Source organism: Bombus flavifrons, chromosome 9 (assembly GCF_040668555.2).
Source record: "Bombus flavifrons isolate JBK064 chromosome 9, iyBomFlav1_principal, whole genome shotgun sequence".
Classification (NCBI taxonomy): domain Eukaryota; kingdom Metazoa; phylum Arthropoda; class Insecta; order Hymenoptera; family Apidae; genus Bombus; species Bombus flavifrons.
The window spans coordinates 5,159,310-5,180,515 of record NC_138450.1 but is presented as its reverse complement, the minus strand read 5'-3'; the positions used below and the strand labels follow the sequence as shown (position 1 = coordinate 5,180,515).

Here is a 21,206-nt window from a genome sequence, read left to right as displayed (position 1 = left end):
GAGGCCCCGTGGACTGTCAATGTGTGCGCACGCGAATAAATCGTAGAAATCAGTCACGTACTTCCATCGGCCTTCGGGAATCACCGCTAAGCCCTTGATCGCAATTTAACCCCAGGGGCCGAGTAATACCGGATCGCAACGTCCGGACGATTATCCAACTCGCGAGAACTGTCTGCTTGTCCTCTGTTCAACTCCGGCTCTTTCAGCTCGATCACTGTTCGGCGTTCGTTTATGCGCTCGCGGAGTGTCGATCGAGGGATACGCTGCACGCAAGACAAAGAGTTTCTCTACATATAGGTAACACGAAGCTTTCTCAAAACGAACGTACGTTCCATGATTCTATCGTATGTTAGAGTTACGTTGAATGTTGTCGAAGGTAGATTTTTATTCAAATTTAAATACTGCGAAGGAAAGGTGTAAAAGAATGGTGTTCATGATAAAGGAGATATGTTCTAAATGAAAGGTTAAGACCTTTTCTTTTTTCCTACACTGAACGCTATCGAAGCTCGGCTTTTATTCAAATTTCAATTGTAAAGAAAGAAATGATCTTAATAACAAAGAGGATTCATATAGAAATTTTGTAAACGAATGGTTAAGATTTACTCTTTTTTACTATTACTATATCATCTTTGTGATATTCATCCATTATGAGATATTACTCAGAATTATCAGCTCGAAAAAATATTTTATTATTGTCGTTTTGTATAGAAGGTTGTTTTATCAATCGGTACGCAGTTAGGATTTGATAATTTTAAGTGATCTTTATTTTGAAACGCATAAGTAGAAATCTGCTAGAAGTATAATATTATACTGTGGTAATATTTCGGAAATTTATTGTTAATACAATTCTATATTCTTATAATTTATTATAATTTGATTTTGATAATTAAGTTATTTTATTTCAATAGCCATATATATCATAAATTTTTATGAAGATTCAAGTTCCAAATATTATAACAATTGAACGAGATATTAAAAAGAATTCCTGTTGAACAAAAATTCTTTCACAATTTTAACCGCAGACAAGGTGTTAATTAGTAGAATGCTGTTATGTTTATGCTTTAATATTCTTGTTCTCTAAAAGCTATGACATAAAGCAGTCAGGATGGTACATACAACTGTCGACGGGAATAGGAAGCTTCGTACAATAAGACGAAAGTAAAACGCAACGTTTTCAGCTTCATAGTGTGTGTACGCGTAATTTTTGTAGCGGCACAGCTGTGTAGTCTGTCAGTAAGAAAGATACGCCTGTGGTTTCGCGGTAATAGCTATCGAATGAAGCAGAGAATTGTGTGTCCGGCAGCGATGGGTCGGAGAGCAATGTAAGATAGATCGACGGCTGCAAGAGAAACGTACGGCAATGAAGGAATGAAAAGAAACGACTCCTAGATGTAGAACTATTTTCCTTGAGCCATTTGAAGTAGAACATATCTGAGATATAATACAGCTATTAGAATACAAGGCTTTTATCATTACATGATATATCTTGTCTCTTATTTCACTTCAGTCCAAATCACTTTTCTATCTTTATTTAATGGGTTGATACAAATTTTTGTTATAGATGTTTTAAAAACTCGGACAGTTTCTAACATTTAGAAAAATAATATTTTAGTATTGGATGAGAACTAACTAAGACGAAGTGATGACAAATTAATAAAATTAATAAAATTAATTTTTTGTTCTATCAAATAGGATTTCTTACTTCGAGTCACTGTAAATATATATTTCGAACTTGATGTATTTTTAACAATTATCGTCAATGTTAATCGTTCAAAGAGTCATTTATTTTAAAACCCGTGCTGGCAAAGTGAGATGATAGTATAAAATCCAGACAACTTTTTCCCCCCGTATGTCGGACTGATTGTTTTTCAGTGACACATTGTCGATTCAAAGTCTTTTGTCCCAGGCTTTTCGACAGGAAAACGAAGCGTATCGCGTGCTTCGATTTACAGAGAAGTTGAGTGTAGTTGTTGGAATCGATTCGCGAGCGTTCGGGTGAATTGCACGCAATTGCTAGGGATTCGGAACAATTTCCTGATAATGGTTTAGTACGTCTATAGCGAAAAATGCCTTCCGATCTAATCAAAGTTGAAAAAGGGATTTTCGAGTCTCAACGATAATGACCGCGTACGAATAATATATCAGATTTCCCTATCGATAAGAAAATTTTAATGAAAGTTTCGATGTTATAGTATTCGTTGCTACGTCACAAGTTATCATCTATGTATCACGCAGGTTTTCGTTGCGAATAATCGCCGATCAATACAGTTTCCATATAAGTTACTACGTATATTCTGGACCATAACATAGTATATACATGTTGCGAGTTACCGAAGGAATTAAACAACTTTACCAGATGATTGATTGCTTGATGCTCGCCGATGTTAAAACTTTCTTGCAGCAAGTATGCCACCCACATAGTAGCTGATCCTTATCTATTTCATACTTCCTTCTATCTTTATTCTTAGTCGGCGATGCTAATCAATTTCTCTCTATGTAATTATTCATTTTGTAAGCGTTGTCGTCAATAACAGATGTTTAATTTATAAACCTATAACTAACGCTGGCTTCGTTTCAATAAACTTAATAAATTGTTGTTTTAATTAATTCGATGGTTCTCTCATTGCACCTTGATTCACGCCCTTTCTACTAATTTTTTCCTGTTTCGTTTTTATTCTTCTTGATCCTTTTTCGATTCAGGACACCTGCTTTGCCGCATGTCGTACCAGTTAGTTATTAGTATTCGCCCGAGTAATTGCTACGTCCCTGGTTCATCGAGACCCTCTTTCAATATACGTTTTATTCTTCAATCCTTCGGATCACATCCTCGGGCTGCAATTAAAACGTCAGTCTTCGCTGATCAAATTACTATATACGTGCACGTGTTTCCCGAGCAATCCTTAACTCATTAAATTCCTCGACAGGTTAACCACTTTGTGATAATCTGTCTTTTTTCGCGAATTAAATCGCCGTACCTCGGTAATTATAGTGTCAGCTTTTCGCAACTTTCTTGCACGCCGTGTCCGCGAATTTCGTGCGCCAACAAAAACACGACGCGTTTCTTTTCCTGTTCTTATCTACATCTTGGCACGATTCTCTTTTATATTGTTGTATAGGGTTTTACGAAATTCTCAGAATCTCTTGCACTCGTCTCAGATTATTTTATTATACTGAATTTATGGAACTTTTTAAATAGAAATTTGAGAGATTCGCAACGATGCGGTTTTGGGCACTTGAACGATTTTTTTCTGAAGTATATGGATACAAATTTCTTATTTTCATATACTTCTTATCATTTATTCATGTCATTAATCTTTATTCGTTTCTCTATTTCTATATGAGATTTAAGAAGCATTTAAAGGTAATGTATTTCGATAGAAATAGAATTTTATTGTATCCTTCATCGTGTCAAGGTTTTGCCAGGAATTTCCCTTCCTTTTCGAACGCATCTGTTGTCAAGAACGCTACAAATTTTCCAAACACCTTAATGAAGAATCTTCCATTTCCAATTTGAATTTTTTCTTTATTTCATAAAAATTCAAGAAATGCATTTTCTCGTTTTTCTTCGATCAAAATGAAACAATCCCGATGCTTAACCTCCCACAAGAATGTATTTTTTTTTTTAAATCATAGAAATTAGTCACTTTCATTATCGTGAGAATATTCAACGGCATTGCATAAGAGGATTACACACGAAGCTCGTACGTAATTCGAAGCCAAGATTTATGCAATCAAGATGGCTCAACACTTTTGCACGATGTTGTATACGCCCGTAGCTATAAGCCACCAGAGAAAATGGTGGAGCACGAACATCTAACTCAGGCTTTGCGATAATTGCTCATTGCACGCTACGTAGAAATGCCGTTTATTCATCTTTCTTCATCTCGACCATAGAAGCGTTTGATTCCAATTCCTGATATCGCGAGACCGGATGTTCGGGATGTTTTAAGAAAAGAATCGCCTTTCTGCTCGGTGGACAGAGTTCACGGCTTTGTTTCCAATCGACAGCTATCTGCAGCGTCCGGTCACGCAGCTACACGACTAGGGACGAACAGAGAAAAAGTGGCTAGACGAGAGGTTAGCTCGCTGAACGGTCTCTTTACCCGCTATATTTATTTACTTGTTGACGTCCCTTAGTTACTGATAAATAATTTGATGGATAGAAGTACAGCGAATAATATTGAATGGTATGGTTAGTAAAGAAAGTATGTAATTGAATTTGAAGAGACGATTTTAATTAAATTGAATCAATGAATTGTAAAGCATGTCTACGCGAAATGCATTGAGTACTTTTTAACTAAACTTGAAATCTAATGACAACTTGTGTTTGTTATTTGAATTGAATGTATGCAGCACTTGTTTATTTTCTCTCGTGAAAATTTTTCTAAACTGTGTTTGTAGAGGAAGAATGTATAACAAAATATACGAATATCTTTCTTGATTATAAATAAGAAATTAGATAAATAAATTTATAATGCTTCGCTTTATAGAAAACCTGGTCATTAAGAATATTAATTCCTTTATAATTATCGTTTAAATAGATTGTTCGCTTAACTTATCAAGTAGAACGTTGTTCGATTATGAAAAAATATTACGATTTTAATCACTGCCTTTTATTGCAATGTAGAATCTAGGAACTAACAGTTATTGTAAATAAATTAGTCGGGAGAGTCGTGTAGTAGTAAAATACAATGAAACACTAATAAGTATATAAACAATTAAAAAAATATAAATGCAGGCATTTATGAGTATGTAACTTCTAAATTACAATAGAAAGTTACTTATTGCAAATACTAGATTTTATAATTATTTATTTTAACAATTTTATGTACCATATAACTCTTTATAAATATTTTATTAAAAAGAAAAGAAGTGCTATAATTAAAATTATAAATGTACGTGTATAGAGTACTTTAATAAGATAACGAATGAATGGATTGTCGTGGAGAATATCGGGAGAATCGCTGTGAATGCTAATCGTCCAGCATGGTTCAGTGGCAATGACGAGCAACGGTATTCGTTGTGAACTGAAATTACGACCGATAATCGACGAAGTGCTCTACAAAGTGTACTTCACGAGTCGCGAGCCGAGTTAGCTTTCGAACAAATGGAATTATACATTGCGATGATAAGCTTTGTACGCAAATAGCATTATCGACGAATTATTGAGATTGCCTCTCTTTGTGCCCGGAAATTAATCCGGGTTTCACTCTTGAAATGCGCATCGTTACAATTATTGATCAAGATCGGGGCTTTTCCTCGTCTACCATCTATATAATTCTGCAAATAAAACGATTACTTATTTTTGCTTTCTTCAACTGAACTCGCTATTTAGTCCTCTCATACCTTAATTTCTTTCTTGCTGACGTTGCAAACTTCTACAATGGATTTACGTACGTATACTCATCTTAAGATCTTAGAGTTCGCGTTTTACTTTCTATAAATTCAGAAAGTACTATTAAAAATATGAAGAAATATTTCCTTTTGTACTTCAGACGATAAAGAAAATATATTAGAATAATTTTAGTAAGATTTAATTGTAGTCCCTATTTATTCGACAAGATTAATTATTTTTTTCCAATTAAAATTCAACTAAATGCGCTAATAACACACATGTAGGTAAGTTCCTTCATTTTATAAGATGTTCATAATATAGTTATATGTATTTATCTAACACAGGTTTTCTTCTTAAAATATCTAGAGAGTCACCAGACTGACATATCAAGATGAAAGTAAATGAATTAATCTTTGGTCCATCGATGGACCTTGTCTATTTCCAAGAGAGCCTTTTTTTCTTGTCGGTGCACTTCGCTTTCATACTTTTCAATCCTCTTGGTTCCCTTCTGCGAGCTCCTTTCTTCTCTCCTCTTCGCCACACATCTACAGAAGATTTCTCAAGGGAGCTCCTTGACTCTGGGATTGTTGGCGCCTCTGAGTAGTTCACCGGTACACTCTACCAAGAGGTATCTCGCCCAAGTTGGCAGTCGTTCAAGCGCGCGGAGCACAAGATCAGCCACTGAACCGCTGCCCGCTTCCCCGAACAATGAATTTCGCACTTATAATTGGATGTGTCGCTGTTACGGGCAGTGCTCTTAATGGTAAGTGCACGGGAAGCGCAGGCCGAGAAGAGTAACCTACTTTCAGAGGAAACAGAGGAAATTGTAGTCCAACTAGAGCGCAATAACTGTCACCGGGAACGTGCTGTTACTGCTTAATGCGTCGAACACGTGTTTCGACAGACATCGAACCGAACTGGATCAGCCACGCTATTATTAACACCAATTCAAAACTTATTCCTGTTCGATGTCTTCTCGTATTTTTAATTTAAATATATACAGCGCATTGTTCTTTTTAAGCATTAAGAACTTCCTGTTTGAAGTAATAGACATTTATTAGCTTCACTATCATTGGTACAGTAGGTAGTTTCTGTTTTCTGAAACATTTTATTTAGATTTCTCCTCGTTTCATATAATGTTTCATTTTGAATTTTATAACATGGACTAATATAGAGTGATTTATTCCTAATTGTAATAGTTCCATGTATTCTTCATTCGAAGTACGTATCCGTAATACATTTCTATTCCTAAACATCGCGCGGTTTCATGTCTGGCTACGAACGAGTGATTCTACTTACGGATCTTCGATTAACTTTCAATAGTTTTGAATTGGACAAATTAGAAGGACTCATTGACTTTAATGGAGAACATTGGAATAATTGGAAGAATTTCAACTTCATAAAAATTAAGCTATATTCTGTTCATGAAAAAACACAGCTTTTTCTTGTACTTAATAATTTCATCCTTACAATGTAACACGTAGTGTATGTAGGTATGAATTTATATCTTCAGTTCATACCTTCAATTTTAATATATCGTCAGTGTATCTGTATAATAGTATGTTCGATTTATATCCTCAATTCATTCGTGTAATGATCTATTCAACAAACTTGGGAGTTCCTTTCTGATGACCATATGGAAATTAATATATTTTTACCTATGCAGTGTATTCTATTATTCGGAATTTAGTTTTTATTTCATAACGAGTCATCATAGGTCCTTCTAGCAGTCGTGTAGAAATTAAATACGAATACACTAAAAACGTGCAATTTTTTCATAATAAAATCCCTCAATCGAAACTGGCACGAAAGAACAATTCTACTTTAATGTCGCGATATTAGTGAGAATCGCGGGACCGAAGACAAAAATATTCGCGGAAAATTTGCATGGCAAAGCAAGCTGAAAACTAACGCAGTCTGTCTGTCTATCTGTCTCTCTCTTTCTCTCTCTATGTGCCGTGAAGTTTTCCTCCATCGAGCATTCACTTCCTTCCAGCGGAAACGTGCACGTCGCGTCCACCCCCGAATTCAACGATATAGCGTGAATTTCCAAGCGTTCACGAACACTGTACTGCACCGGAAGCGTTGGTTGCGAAGCTCTCGCATAATTCGCTGGCGTCGTTCTTCCTGAATATGGTATAGTCGAAAAGATAGAAGGTATCATAGGTTTTTGCATGAGACGAACATTTTCACGAGGTCAATTCGTCGCAGTTTCCTTCTAAGTCACCCCACGGTGACTAGCTGCGTGGCAACTCTCCGTTACAGAAACGCTACTTCATTTGTATATTCATTTATCGTCTAGTACACTTTACATCGTTCCGTTTGAAAACGTGAACATTCTTTTCTACGCCACGAGAAATCAGTATAAAACCGTACAGATACCATAAAATCATATGGGTAGTCTGTCAGAAGTCAAATTGATCATTTTGTTAATTTCTTAACTGCGTTACATAGGAAGACTCTTAATATTCAATTCACAAGAAACAAATGATTAGAAATGTTTCTAACGTTATCACTCTTCTGCAGTTCTCAGTTTATCATGACATTGGAAAGAGATAACAGTTTATTTTATCGTTAATTTGAGTACTATTTGAACGTCTCAATTTTGTTTCATTTATTTTACGTTCGTTATGAAGACCTTTTATAAATACAATTTTGATTACACAATTTGATTCATAAATTAAAAGATTCCAAGGCTAGAACTTTAAGCATACAGCTTGGAACAGGGTCCCATATATTCTGTATTCGGTTGCTTTCACTATTTTCACGCATTCGCAACACGTAAGCACAATACGTCCTCCGTCTAGAATCCGTTGAAAATCGTAATTTGTCCGCTCGAGAAACTCGATCAGGAGCAACATCGGACAACGTGCTGCTCGGTAAATGTACCGGTAACAGGCCATTAGATTTTCTAGCGCGATTAAACCCTCTCTGATGTTGGTGTTCTTTGAAAGTACGGAGGGCGAATATCTAGAACTGGATAAGTAGAATTTTCGCGGCTCGGCGAATTTTCGTCTAAAACTCTTTCGCGCTACAAGTTAATGGCTTTTTGCGCGTTCTTCCTAAGCTGTATCTCCGGTGAAATTTCGGCTGGCAACGAACTTTCAACTTTTTATCTCGTCGCGACGTGGCTGAAACTGAATTCAACTTTTCTCTGCCCGCTTATACTCCCTCTTTTTCTCTCCTTCGCCTCGTCTTCTCCCATCTACTCTTTTAGGTTATACACGTCGACGCGACGTTGATATACGGAGTAACGCTACCGCGTTTCTTTCCGGCTGAACCTAACCCGAGAGTGTACACAGAGAGACGTTACGTGAATGCACGTACCTTAAGAATACCTGGCCGATTCAGTGCACCAACACATCGATACGATTTACCGGTAGGTGAATGTGCCTACACCGAAGCTTAACTCGATTCGCTAGCAATCCTCTCATTAGAGAAGGGACCTCATTATACGGCTGCGCGCCGCTGGTCCTTGCTACGATTATATTACATTATTGTAATTGATTGCAGCACATGTAACTGCGGCGTGATTCTTAAACAATAAACTCATTACCCGGTAACAAGGAACGCCGATACGGCGCGCCGCCAGTAATAACCTATCTCTCCTGTTGCTAGATCCTGGGCGCAGGCCTGTGCGCGCGTACAATGATCCTCCAACGACCGATTCGCTTTTGATCGATCCCTCGACCGATCTCAACGGTCGTAAAACCTCGTGCACAACAACTGTTAGTTCGTTCTCGTTCTATCTTACACAGCTATAACCCTTTCTCTTTCTCTTGCTTTCTCTTTTGCAGGAGCTGTTGCTCTTTTTTTTATATTCCTCTCTCTCTCTCTCACTCGCTCGCTCGCTCGCTCTCGTTCTATTACGTCCTCTACCTTTCGTCGTTGGCTCAAACACTCCAGAACGAAGCGCATCACCGCTCGGAGTTTATCCGATCTTTACCATTTGCTCGTAACAAATCGCCAACATTTCGAAAGCGGAGAACCGCGTTGAATCTGCCTCTGCGAGTTCCACGCTTCGTTGCGTTATTTGTACACTTCCAGCATATACCGGATCCAGGGGTTTGCCGCGGATCTTGTCACGAGATTGAATGATTAAACCGATCCATTTTCTTTTTTGTGATCCTTTGAGTCGGGCCGATGATAAATTGAAACGAGAGGATAATAATTAATATTGTTTACTTCTGAAAGCTGCGCTCCAAATATCGATTTCGATGGTTTGTTTAAATGAAAATTTCTTGGCTGTTTTGTGTTTTTCAAGGGAAAAGATTAGAAGAATTGGAAGATTTCTATTACTGTTTCCAAAATTATTATCATATCATCATTATCGCGTGTTACAGAAATATGAAATTATTTAAACGATCGAGAAATCGCGAGCTTTAGTTTGTTATACTATTATCATGCTATCATTTGTGGTCGCATATATCTCAGGTAAATCTTAAATTTTATACTCTTGCTATTCGATCTTATCGTGCCAATGTTTTTCTTAAACAATGAATTTTTTGTTCGTTAGGAAAACATCATAAGGATATAAAAATTCGAGGATATTGTTTGTTGGGGTTGACTGATAGAGGAACGAGTGAATGAATTTGTAATAGAAAAATATATTGTAATAAGTATAGGTATAGTGTATGCTGATCCAGAGCCTCACCCTTACAGTGTTACAGTACCATAGGAAAGCATTATAAGGAGCACGTTTGTATATTTATAACAAAGGACATTACCAAAAAAGTTAACCTTGTAGCTCTAGCTGAAGGCAACAAGAAACAGCAATAGGAATTTACTTATAGTTCTTTTGCTTCTAGACTTTGTAACCCAAAACAAAATTTATATTCAAGGGCACGATAATATGAACCTCTCCTTATTTCGAATCTTTTTGTTTTACTAAATTCTATTCTCTTCGTAACAGCAGTTTCCAAGTCACGGATATGCAAAAGAAAAGGTGTAAAGTTTTTCTTGAAGTAATTACTTCAACATTGTTAAAGTTACAAGAGATTAACCCCTCACTGATATTCCTTGTATTAGGATACTTAATTTTAAGACATTGTCATAGTGCTGACAAAATTTCGAAATAGTTTGTCTAATACATATTCCTATAAAGTATTCGAGTACTTTCGTAGTCCGACGAATATTCTTGAAAGAAAACATAATATATCGATTAGTTCGAACGACGAGTCATACATCATGAGTAATGTCGTGAATGCTTCTTTTGATCCGGCGCGGTTCGAAATTACAGTGGGTAGAATTTCGCTGGCGTAGCAAAATGTAACAGATCCGGCGGGATCCGTGCTTGAAAATCGAGGCAATCATGCGGGAGAAGCCGGAACACGATGCTAGTCAGAACCGCGGACGCCTAATCAGCCGATTGCGCCGAGGAAATACCGTTCCTATGGAATGTTAATGCGATCTACACCGACGATCCTTAGAAACCGCGGGGCTCGATTCTCAACCGAGGCCAAGTTAAGCGCCAAGACGACCCACTTCACCGCCGCACGCACGTATCGTTGCGCAATAACGCCGTTCTGGTGGCTTACCTTCGATTATCCGCAAACACCGACCATCAAACACTCTTGGACGAGGGCCTTTTCCATGTCTAAGGGTCTTTCCAGTTTTAATGGAGACGTTCGCTTCCTCCTCATTATCTCTTCCGCGTTTCGAGCGGCGAGCGTGATACCAAACCAAACCCTCGTGTTTCTACAGATCCTTACATCGTACCTTTTCTCGTAAACATATAACATTCGAGACAATAAATTTTCACTCTCTTTCTCTCTTTCTCTTTTGTGAATATTTTATAATATTTTAAATTGAGAATGGATCTTTTAGTGGAACTTTAATTGACAACTAGATTTTTACGAAATTTTTACGAAATCGCGTATTTGAATTTTTGAAGATAAATTATTTATCTTAAACAGGAAATTATATTTTTTTTATATAGGAGATTGCGAAGATGCTTTACTGTCTGTATCAAAAAATTTTGATGTACAAATTTGTACATTTTTTTTTACTTTAGATAAAGTACTATATTTCGTAGATAGAGAATTGTTTTATACATTTTCTGATATTACATGCATCGTGTGCATTATCAAACTTAATCAGTTCTTATCTATAATTTTAAATCTACACTTATTTATAAGTATACCTTTATATATGCAATAACGACTTTAAGATAACACGAAGGATCTTGCGAACGAGCTTTGAAATACCTCGCGAACATGGAAATAAAACTACGGGAGGAAAGGTTCCATTTATATTTTCCTATAGCAAGAAAGCGGAAGACGATTTGATACACGGCTGAACAAACTGAAATTCCGGAATGATAGAGTCGGATCCGCGAGCCACGCACGAGTCTTCAATCCGGAACTTCATTCGTTCTTGTGGAGATCAAGTCCTTGCTCCCCTTTCCACGGTTTCCGAGATACGAACGCATAGCTATGCCACTTTTGATATGGTTCCGGCTGGGCAAGGACCTCTCGACCCTGCCTCGGGTCGAAGCTTCGCTTCGAGGGTCGTCGTGAGGCGACCAGATGGCAGAGACCTTTCGCTTAGGTGCTTTCAAGGTGTGCACGTGCACATTCAATCTTGCTCACGAATGCGAAGCTTGACGCGTCGGCGTGATATCGCATAAACGCGCGTTCCATCGTCGGTTTCTATCGAAATCGGAAGAAACTCCCTTCTTCCGCATGCTTACCGGACCCCGATATTTCACACGGCTAATAGATTAAAATTCCTCGCATCAACCTGACGTCTCTTAATTATCGAATTGACTGTAAAAGGACTATTGAGGGTAAGATCCCTGATTAACTTAAAACGTATGTATCTATTAGGTTGTCCGAAAAGTTTGTTTCGTTTTATAAAGAAATAATAGACGCATAATGTTTTTTGTTTTATATTAGTTTATTGAATTGTGCACGAATATAATAATAGAAATAGAATGAAATGGATCATACCTAATTTAATAAAATAATATAAAACAGAAATTGTTGTTCATCTATTATCACCTTATGACACGAAAGAAACTTTTCGGACAACCTAATATTACATATTAGGGCAACTGAATCTTTTCTTGAGTCACAATCTCCTCTTATTATATAATGATTTTATTATTATTAGATTACAGATATTTATCCAAATTTATATTCTTTGCGAATATAGAGAATTGGAATTGATTCGATAGATAGAGAATTTTTCTACTTAGTACATATTATATTTTAGATACTTTTCCATGTCTATGGATTCTACGCATTCTTGTATCTCTCAATTTTCTAGAAATATATAAAGATATGCAGTTTAATTATTACAATTAACTTAATTTCTCCGAAGTATTTCTCATCGTTTCAAAATTTCCAACCTGCAGAATGTAGCAATATATTCTGACTTTTAAAAACAAAATTATTTATCACTTAGCTCCAACACAGTGGGTGTAGTATATATACACTATGATAAATCCCTTGGCACAAACTATACTGCGTTGTAACGTTCAGATGTACCAGTATAAATTTCCTAGTAGCAGAACCGTGACAAACGTCCCCGTATAAAGGTTAATTAATAACTAACCATGTCATAATCATGACAGGTAACAACTGGTTGCAAACGAGCCACGGACAGACAACCATTAAACGTATGACAACCGATGATCCACTGAACATCCAATAGAATTTCCTACTAACGTCAAATGCGAATACGGCAGACGAAAATTTTTTAGAAGTTTCTTTTTCTTCATATATTACAATACAAACATAAAGGGAAATTTTTGTGTATAAACGCAGCATTCAATCAAAAGCATTTAGAACGTCTAAACTGTACACCTTAGATTCCTAACATTGTAGGTTGTGACAGATAAATTTTAATTTTATGGTCTAATAGAAACGAATCTTTTCGTACATTCACGCGAAAGAATATTCTTTTCCTCGTGTTATTATCTAAATATCACTTATATGAAAATAATTTAAGTAAAACATATACCTTTTATTGTAAGTAGAAAAGAATGTTCGACCAAAAATGCATGAAATTGCAATACAATTATCAAACATCAATTTTGTTGTACCTTAGATCTGCTTGAAGAATTATATCCGTGATATTCCCACTTTTTAAGCAACAAAGGCTTCTAAAATTCTGACTTTGACATAAATATTTGAAATTAAACAGATAGCAGAGGAGAATAGACTATTTGAAAAAGAGAATTAAATATGCGATCGTTTTGCGTCAAAGGACCTTCGTGCGCTCCTATGGCTGAAAAAATCCGATTAGTAAAATGAGTCGATGGTATATAATTGAAACGCTGGAATATTCTCTTTGTTCTGTCTTTTTACGCTTTTCTTTTTCATTACCATTTTCCACACTAAAATATTTTTAACTTCAGAATCGTTTAGGTTTACTGGTTTCGCAAATATTTGCGTAAAAGCTACGGGTCTTTCTGTGACTTAAGTGTAAGAATACCGACGCGTATGAATGAATAATGTTCATGTGAAATAAATAACTATAAACCGTATAACTGAAAAAAGATCGTGCTTTTTGTTGATATGGAGAAAAAGATCTCCCCGGTAACTATTTGCGGAAAGCTTTGCTTCAAATATAAAGAAATAAAGACAAAATATGTTTAATTCAAATTAAATTTTTAATCGTGGAATAATTGAAAACACGCACTTTTCCCTTCGAAATATTTAAAAATTAGACAAAGATTTTAAATTCATTCAAAAAGCATCTTAGTAGAGAGTAGGAGTTGTCCAAAAATCTTTACATATAAGTTTCTGAATATTAAAGGTAATATCAATTCGTAATGTCAAAAGATTCTTTTATTTGTTACCTAAAAACTAACTTCGTCAAAATTACTACGAAGAACATTTTCAAGATATAATTAATCTACTTACAAACTTACAACTAAACAGTTAGTTAATTTCAATTAAATTTAGATTCTGATTTAAACTTTATTTTATTCAAACATAATGAAGAAGTTCTCTAATCGTGCACGCATTATCATCGTTTGCAACGATACGAAGATAACGGATCTGTAAAATCGCGAATTCTTATCTAACCGCTGAGGCACCTGATTCTCTTGACTCAACCTACACCGATCACCCCTTTATGGGCAACTATAATGAGAAGGTTTTAACATGCATTACTGCATCTACTTACGCAATTTCCGATAATCTTTGGAATAAAATCAACGAGATCTTATGACATGTATGTATATACTTAACCGGCTGGTAACTGTATACTCGAGCCGATATCTAAACCCTTGTATTCAAAGATGAATGCGGAAGAAAAGTCGATCCGACTGACGGTAACGAGCTCGACTACAAATTAGACCGAATGATCATTATAACGATCAAGATCCCGTCAATTTTTCTAAAATCCGACGCACCGTCATCGATATATAATTGCAGTTGTAGCATAGCCACGATATCGTGCCAATTTTTTTCCTCCCCTTTTCGTGGTATTTTCTATGGGGAGAGGAGAAAACGCAGTGACGTGGGCATAATTAGTCCGACCACGATCAAAGCGTTCCTCTAATGACTTCGAGCGAAGGCAAAGTGACATCGATGAAAAACAGCGCGCGTGCAGACGCGGGAATGTAGCGCGGTAAAATATTTAGCGAGAAAAATATTTAAACAAAATCGACGTTCTGCGTTGACTGGCGCACGGGGGCAGAGGAGTCGTACCGTGGAAACAAAAGAGTATTTGCGCATAGTCTTATTATCTACTAAAGCTCCATCTTTTTTTATCGGACTCTATGTACGCTTCATTTTCACAGTATCGAATTTTTCATACTGCAGCATAGTAGTTTGTAGTCCTGTTATTAATATTCTAGAGTGAATATATAAAATGTTGTTCGTGATATAACGAGCAAATATTGAGTAAAAGAAACATAATTCACTAGAAACAGCAAGTAAATTACTAAAATCACGAAAAATTCATGAAATCGACAGAAATGATTAAACGCTGCTATAGGAGGGTTTATTCTCTCTCGTTCACTTTCAGAAGTCATGAGTGACAAAGAAAGAAAATGTTGCCCCTATATACCGTTCCATCCTATAACACTAACTAACTTATAACACTAACACATACAACAAATACTTTTTATAGCTGTAAATAGGGAAAAATCCAGTGAAATGACAAATATACGAGGAATCTGGGTGGCTCGCAGCTATTTCTCTGTAACTTTTCCAGAAAGATAGCCCGACCGTTCCCTTCGATGTTCCAGCTCGCATGAAACGTCGGGGATGGCCGCTTCATGACCAAGAAACACTCGAGACTCTGTAGGGGCGTGATGTAACGTCCTCCTTCTCGATCGAGGAACCCAATAACTGGAAAACGCACCGGAGCGTGTAGAGGTGCTTTCGATTCTCCAAGATCTACTCGAGGAAGACGAAAAGAGAGAAGAAGAGCCCTGTGCGCCGTGTGTCGATTCGCGTTGAATCTCGAGGCGAGTGCGTCCGCCTCCTCTGCCACCCGCAACACTGGAGGCGGATATCGCGACCGAAGACGGGAAAAAGAACCAGGTCGCCGGAAAACGACCGTCCGTTGAATAGGATTCGCGATGCAGCAAACGAAAAATAGCCATGTTTCATACTCACCGGCACAGGAAGTCTCTCTCGCCTAAACAGAGCTCCAAACAGTGCTGTCGCGAGGAGGCATTCATAGTTCTGCGTGTGTGCCCCTGAAGACGATGCCCCTGGACCCTGTCGATACACCAGGCACGTTCGCATGGTTTCACAGCCAAGCAGCTCTTCTGAGCGTAAATCGTGAATACTGGGAACTGGGATTGTGAAAGAGCGCCTGGAACAACAGAAATCGTCGAATCAGGTTACACATTTAGGCCGATAAAAATTGGATTTCTCCTCTTATCGCTTCCGAAATATAAACGAGAATATTCTTAAACAGACAGATGCAGTAAAAGAGGGAGGAAAGGTTTTAGATATTTACAAATTTTATCGTTAAAGGTGCCACGTCGTTTAATAATTGGATTAAAATATTGAAATACATTCTATCGAGAAATATGTCGAATAATGTAAAAGAGTAAAAATTTTAGTCTAAAGGAGTACTATTGATTTTTATTAAAAATAACTTTTTAAATCATGGTGATACGTGTATGTCATTGCTTGAAAACTTGTTTTTAAATTTCCCAATTTACGAGACAAGGAGATAATTCGTTGATTTTTGTAAAATACCAGCGTGTATACTCACAGCGTGTATATTTTTCTTGTTTAAAATATGTTTTAAAAATTATAAATTGCACGGCGCGCAGTGCCGAAGCTACGAATGTTCTAATTCAACTTCGCAAGTTGATATTGATGCGGATGAGTGACTGTTATACTCTGAGCGGACGAAAGTACTTCTCGCTCGGGGCAGCTCGTTATTCTTTCCCTGTCGATGGTTGAGTCGAGAAGGACAGGGGCCGCGTTAAGTGGTGGAATAATTTCTGCGCCCTAGTGTCGCTGTCGCATCATCCCTCTTTTACGAAATCATAATTAATCTCGGCAAACTTGACGGATAGAGGTGGGGCATTTTCGATCGTGATTCGTCGAAAAGTTTTCCGCGAGATAGAGAGAGATAGGTAGATAGATAGATAGATAGAGAGGGAGTGGGGGACTGCCACGGGGAGAAGAACAAGTTAACGCGGTAACAGGTTCGCCAAAACACGGAACATCGATCTTCCAGCAGGCGCTAAAGATATTCAATTACTTGGCTCTAGAAGGCTTCGCGGGACTAATGACTGTAGCTAATTTTAATGGTCGGCAAGAGACCACAACGATAACCACAACGTTAAACGAACGTTCGTTCTGCGGCTTCGACACGATCTACGATGTCGAATCATTCGTGGAACGTCGGATAGTAGGAAGATCTTCACTCGTTACGGGCCGAAGGATAAGCGCATTATAGTAATCAACGGCCACTTCCGGGGACCTATATGCAGAAGACAGGTACCATTTACTCGTTATAATGCTACCGCATTACCAGATAATGGAACATCGTCGGATCGTAAATATTTTACAGGCACCCAGAGAATTTTATCGGAGAGCTTTCCACGCTTCTTACATTGTTCTCAACCGTTTCTTTCGTTTCTCCTATTCTAATCGAAAAATACCATCTCTGTTAGGCATTGGGTACGCTTTATATAGTTTCATATATTCTCATGTATTTCGTCTCTAAGCAACGTATAATAGGACTTCAAATATTCTTCTTGATTGAATTTCCTTCTAAAAATTGGAAATGTCATGAATCCCACTATCCAAGTCACTAAATGTCTTATCTGGCATCTTTTCATTTTTCAAGATACGAATCGCTCAGATGCTATGCTGATCAACTTGATAAATTAAAATATCTGGAAGAATGACGATTATGGATATCATCTTTCTTTCATTTTTCTGAAATTTACCATTATTTGTGCTATCTCGTTATGATAAATAAATTTATAGAAATCATTCACACTTAATGAAATTATCGCTACCACGAATTTAGTAAAATATTCAGTCACCTATAGATACTAGCATATATTATAACAGAAATTATATTATAACGAATTTTCTTCTTCAAAGGATAATTAAATACGAAATGGGAAATTTTCATATTTTCGTGTTTTTTATATGTTGGCGATAATTACAGGGAATATTCGTAGACGCGAGAAAGAACGAATATTGTAAAGGGGAAAGAATACGGTCACCTTAATTATTTGCATTATCGCGATCTCTTTTAGCTCTGATTCATAACCTTTGACGGTGGTTAATTAAAAATCCGTAGAACTGTGACTTCAGTTGACACAAAACACGATTTATCAATTAACCGTTCTCGGTTTTTTAACATGGGAATGGTCCTGGCAAGTAATCAGCCAGCTGAATCGATTTGGTAGTTGCGCACGTAGGAAAAGAACGTTTCTACCTGGACTGCGGAAAAGAAGCGTCACACGTAGGCCGTGGTATTGACCGCTGCTATCGTTCCGTATTTTTCACCGTTCGTTTAACCAGCTCCCTTCCGCGTCGCTCGTTTCGCTATGAAAAATATCGTTCCCGTACCTGCTATACCGCAAACTACTGTTGGAATACCTGAACGCCCAAATGCGTGATAAATACTAGTCGTTAAGTGTACCGAGCAAGACTAATTCTTGAAGGGAAATTTAACTTTATCATGAAACGGTTGATGATCGTTATTTATTTCACTGGGTTTCGTTCAGTATGAATTTCTGCTTACCGTGTCGTTTAAGACAAATTCTCAAATAATAATAAACGATAATTTTTTAGAACGATGGTTACTTTTATTATAACGTGATCGTGTTTGACACGAAGTCTTACTCAATTTCACTTATACTATTCATATCACTCATACATACGTAATTATATATTTACACTTATATATTGATCGAAAGTTTGGAACTATTATGCGTTTTATAGAATGCAAGAATTTAAGAAATTCCGTTTAATATTCAACAAATCAAACTTATAATTTGCATAGTAGACTATTTAATTGTGCCAATCCTTGTCGTACGTCTTGCACTATATAAAATCTAGTAAGTCGTACTTGTAACGGAAGTCGCACGCTATCCATCAACGTGGAGGAATACAAATTGCTCGTTGAGCGTATGAAGCGAAATAAAACAATAAGCGTGTCGAATCGAAACTGCCAATCTCTGAGAGCACGACGCTCTGGCGCTAGTCCAGCTTCCCTTACATTCCTACTTCCATTTCTTCGGCTGGGGATGCAGATTCCAAGCAAGATTGCGTACAGTCATAAATCTTTTAATTTCTGTCACGATACGAAAGTGGAATAGTAGGGAGATTAACGTGCTTGCCTTGAAAGCTATCGTCGTCTCCTTGCAAAACCGGACGCTTCTCTACTTTCCGGCAACGTATCGAGCTCATTTCTATCAGCGGGTTATTCGTCTCGGGGCCGCGTCTTATCGTCCGACCACTTCGCTCTGGAAAAATCTTCCGCTTCGGAAGGACGTGCGCCTCCGTACTTAAGCGAAACGAAATAGCTTTATATCGTCATAAATCTAGCACAGATTTATCGACCGGTGCACCGTTCCACCGCAACATTCTACATCATTTCATATACCGAGACAGAGGGATTCTTTGTGAGCGCGGCTAGTAAGGAAGTAACAGAAAGGAAACTTCCACGTGTAAGTTGTCACGACATCGAGGGAAATGCGGAACGGCCCAGAGCTGGCCGCATCTGCAGCGTCGGTATTACGGAACGGCGATCGCACAAAATGATGCAAGTAAAGCGTCTGTGTTCCATGGTACCCGTGGAATAGTTCGATTTCTGATATACGAGCTACATTTAGATACGGTTCAACCTCAAGTGGCATCGACAATGTCCCAACCCTTTCCTCGGACTCCTCGTCGCGGTGAACTTGATGTACAATCTTGGTTTTCTTTATCTTCTCTCCGGTACCCCTTTTCTCTCTTCTCGCTTTCTTTTTCTAACCGCTGTTATTCCTCCCTGTCGCGTCCCTCCGGCTCTCTTCCTTTTGCGAACAAAGGCAATGAAATTCCTTCCTTACGTGGACTTTCCGCGATTCTTCTCGCATTCCGATACACGGTGGTCTCGCTAAGCATTCCACTTTGAATATTACCGAGATCACTCGAACCAGGGCAGAATGTCGTGGTTTAGAGACTGTTTTGAATTTTTTTCTTTCAGTAATATACGGTAGATGTGGATAATATTTCTTGAAGAAAAAGAAATTTTTTCACTGTTAAGTGGTGGGATTATTAATTTACTGACGTGATGATTGTTTCGCAATAAACGTTCTCATACTATTTTGTCTCATTAGAATTACTATTTATTATTGTTAATAATCAACAGAAAAACATTCAATAAAAAATATTCAGTCTTGAAAGTATTAAAGATTGTGTTCTTGTATCTTTAAGAATCACGGATTAGACATCCGGATACAAACAAATTTTCTTTATCTAGCTGTGTTAGTATTGTAGCAAATCAAAGATGCAATCGATTATGATAATAAAGGTTTCCATATTGGAAACCATGCTCTATGGTCATAATTCCTTAGAAATTAAATTTGCTACACGTTACAAATTAAGTCCCTTAATTTTGTTCTTTAATTGGCGGCAGTCATGGAAGAAGTTAATTTAATCCATTGCAAGATAATTTTCTATTATCGATGAATCATAAACGGTGTTCCACTCCACTATGCGATCATATTTCAAATATCTATGTATAGCTCGTTTCTCATAAATAAATTAAATACAACTCGATAGAAGTAAAGACTATCGTACAAGCTTACACCATCATCGACGTAACCTTCACACTTAACGAACCGTAAGAAATTGCGTGAACATCTATATTATTGCAAATTGAATATTAGAGTGAAATTGAATACCACGCCATTCGATAACTGACTAGATTTTTCCAAGCCTGTTCTGTCCAGTAATTGTTCTTAATAATTACTATTTCACACTCTGTAAATATGTTTAACAACGCTACATTAACTACAGTGAATAATTATTTAATCGAGCTGCTTAATTACCGCATTAGCTTTCGAGTTTATTCAGGTTTGAATTAATTTGGATTATATACTATAGAGCTGATCAAAGGGAAGAGTTGTAATTACAGATGTTCCAGTGGAGAAAAATCTAACGCAATGAATCATACGTTTATCGTTTATCCCTCTAGTACCGTGATTTTAAATGTTACGTATCATGTTCGTGATATATTACACAGAACAGAATACGTTATTGTTTAAGAGTAGAGTGCACTCGTACGAATACTTTGGAGAAGAAATCAGTGCGCATAAAGTCACGCAATCCTCTCATTTGCATTAGACTTTTCCCCAATCTAGTTTCATTTCATTTACAATTTATAATTCCTTAATAATTATTATTTTCTATAAGCACGTGTGTACAATGCAGATTCG

The 21,206-nt window shown here is 37.1% G+C and overlaps 1 protein-coding gene across 3 annotated transcripts in view; it reads right to left on the bottom strand.

Moving 5' to 3' along the window:
• Positions 1-21,206, bottom strand: part of neo (ZP and PAN domain-containing protein neyo) — a 247,095-nt gene that overhangs the window by 52,294 nt on the left and 173,595 nt on the right. For all 3 annotated transcript variants that reach the window (XM_069119967.1, XM_069119966.1, XM_069119965.1), the window contains one exon: positions 15,913-16,114. In XM_069119967.1, the coding sequence (XP_068976068.1) occupies positions 15,913-16,114 (202 nt within the window). The remainder of the gene's footprint in view (positions 1-15,912; positions 16,115-21,206) is intronic.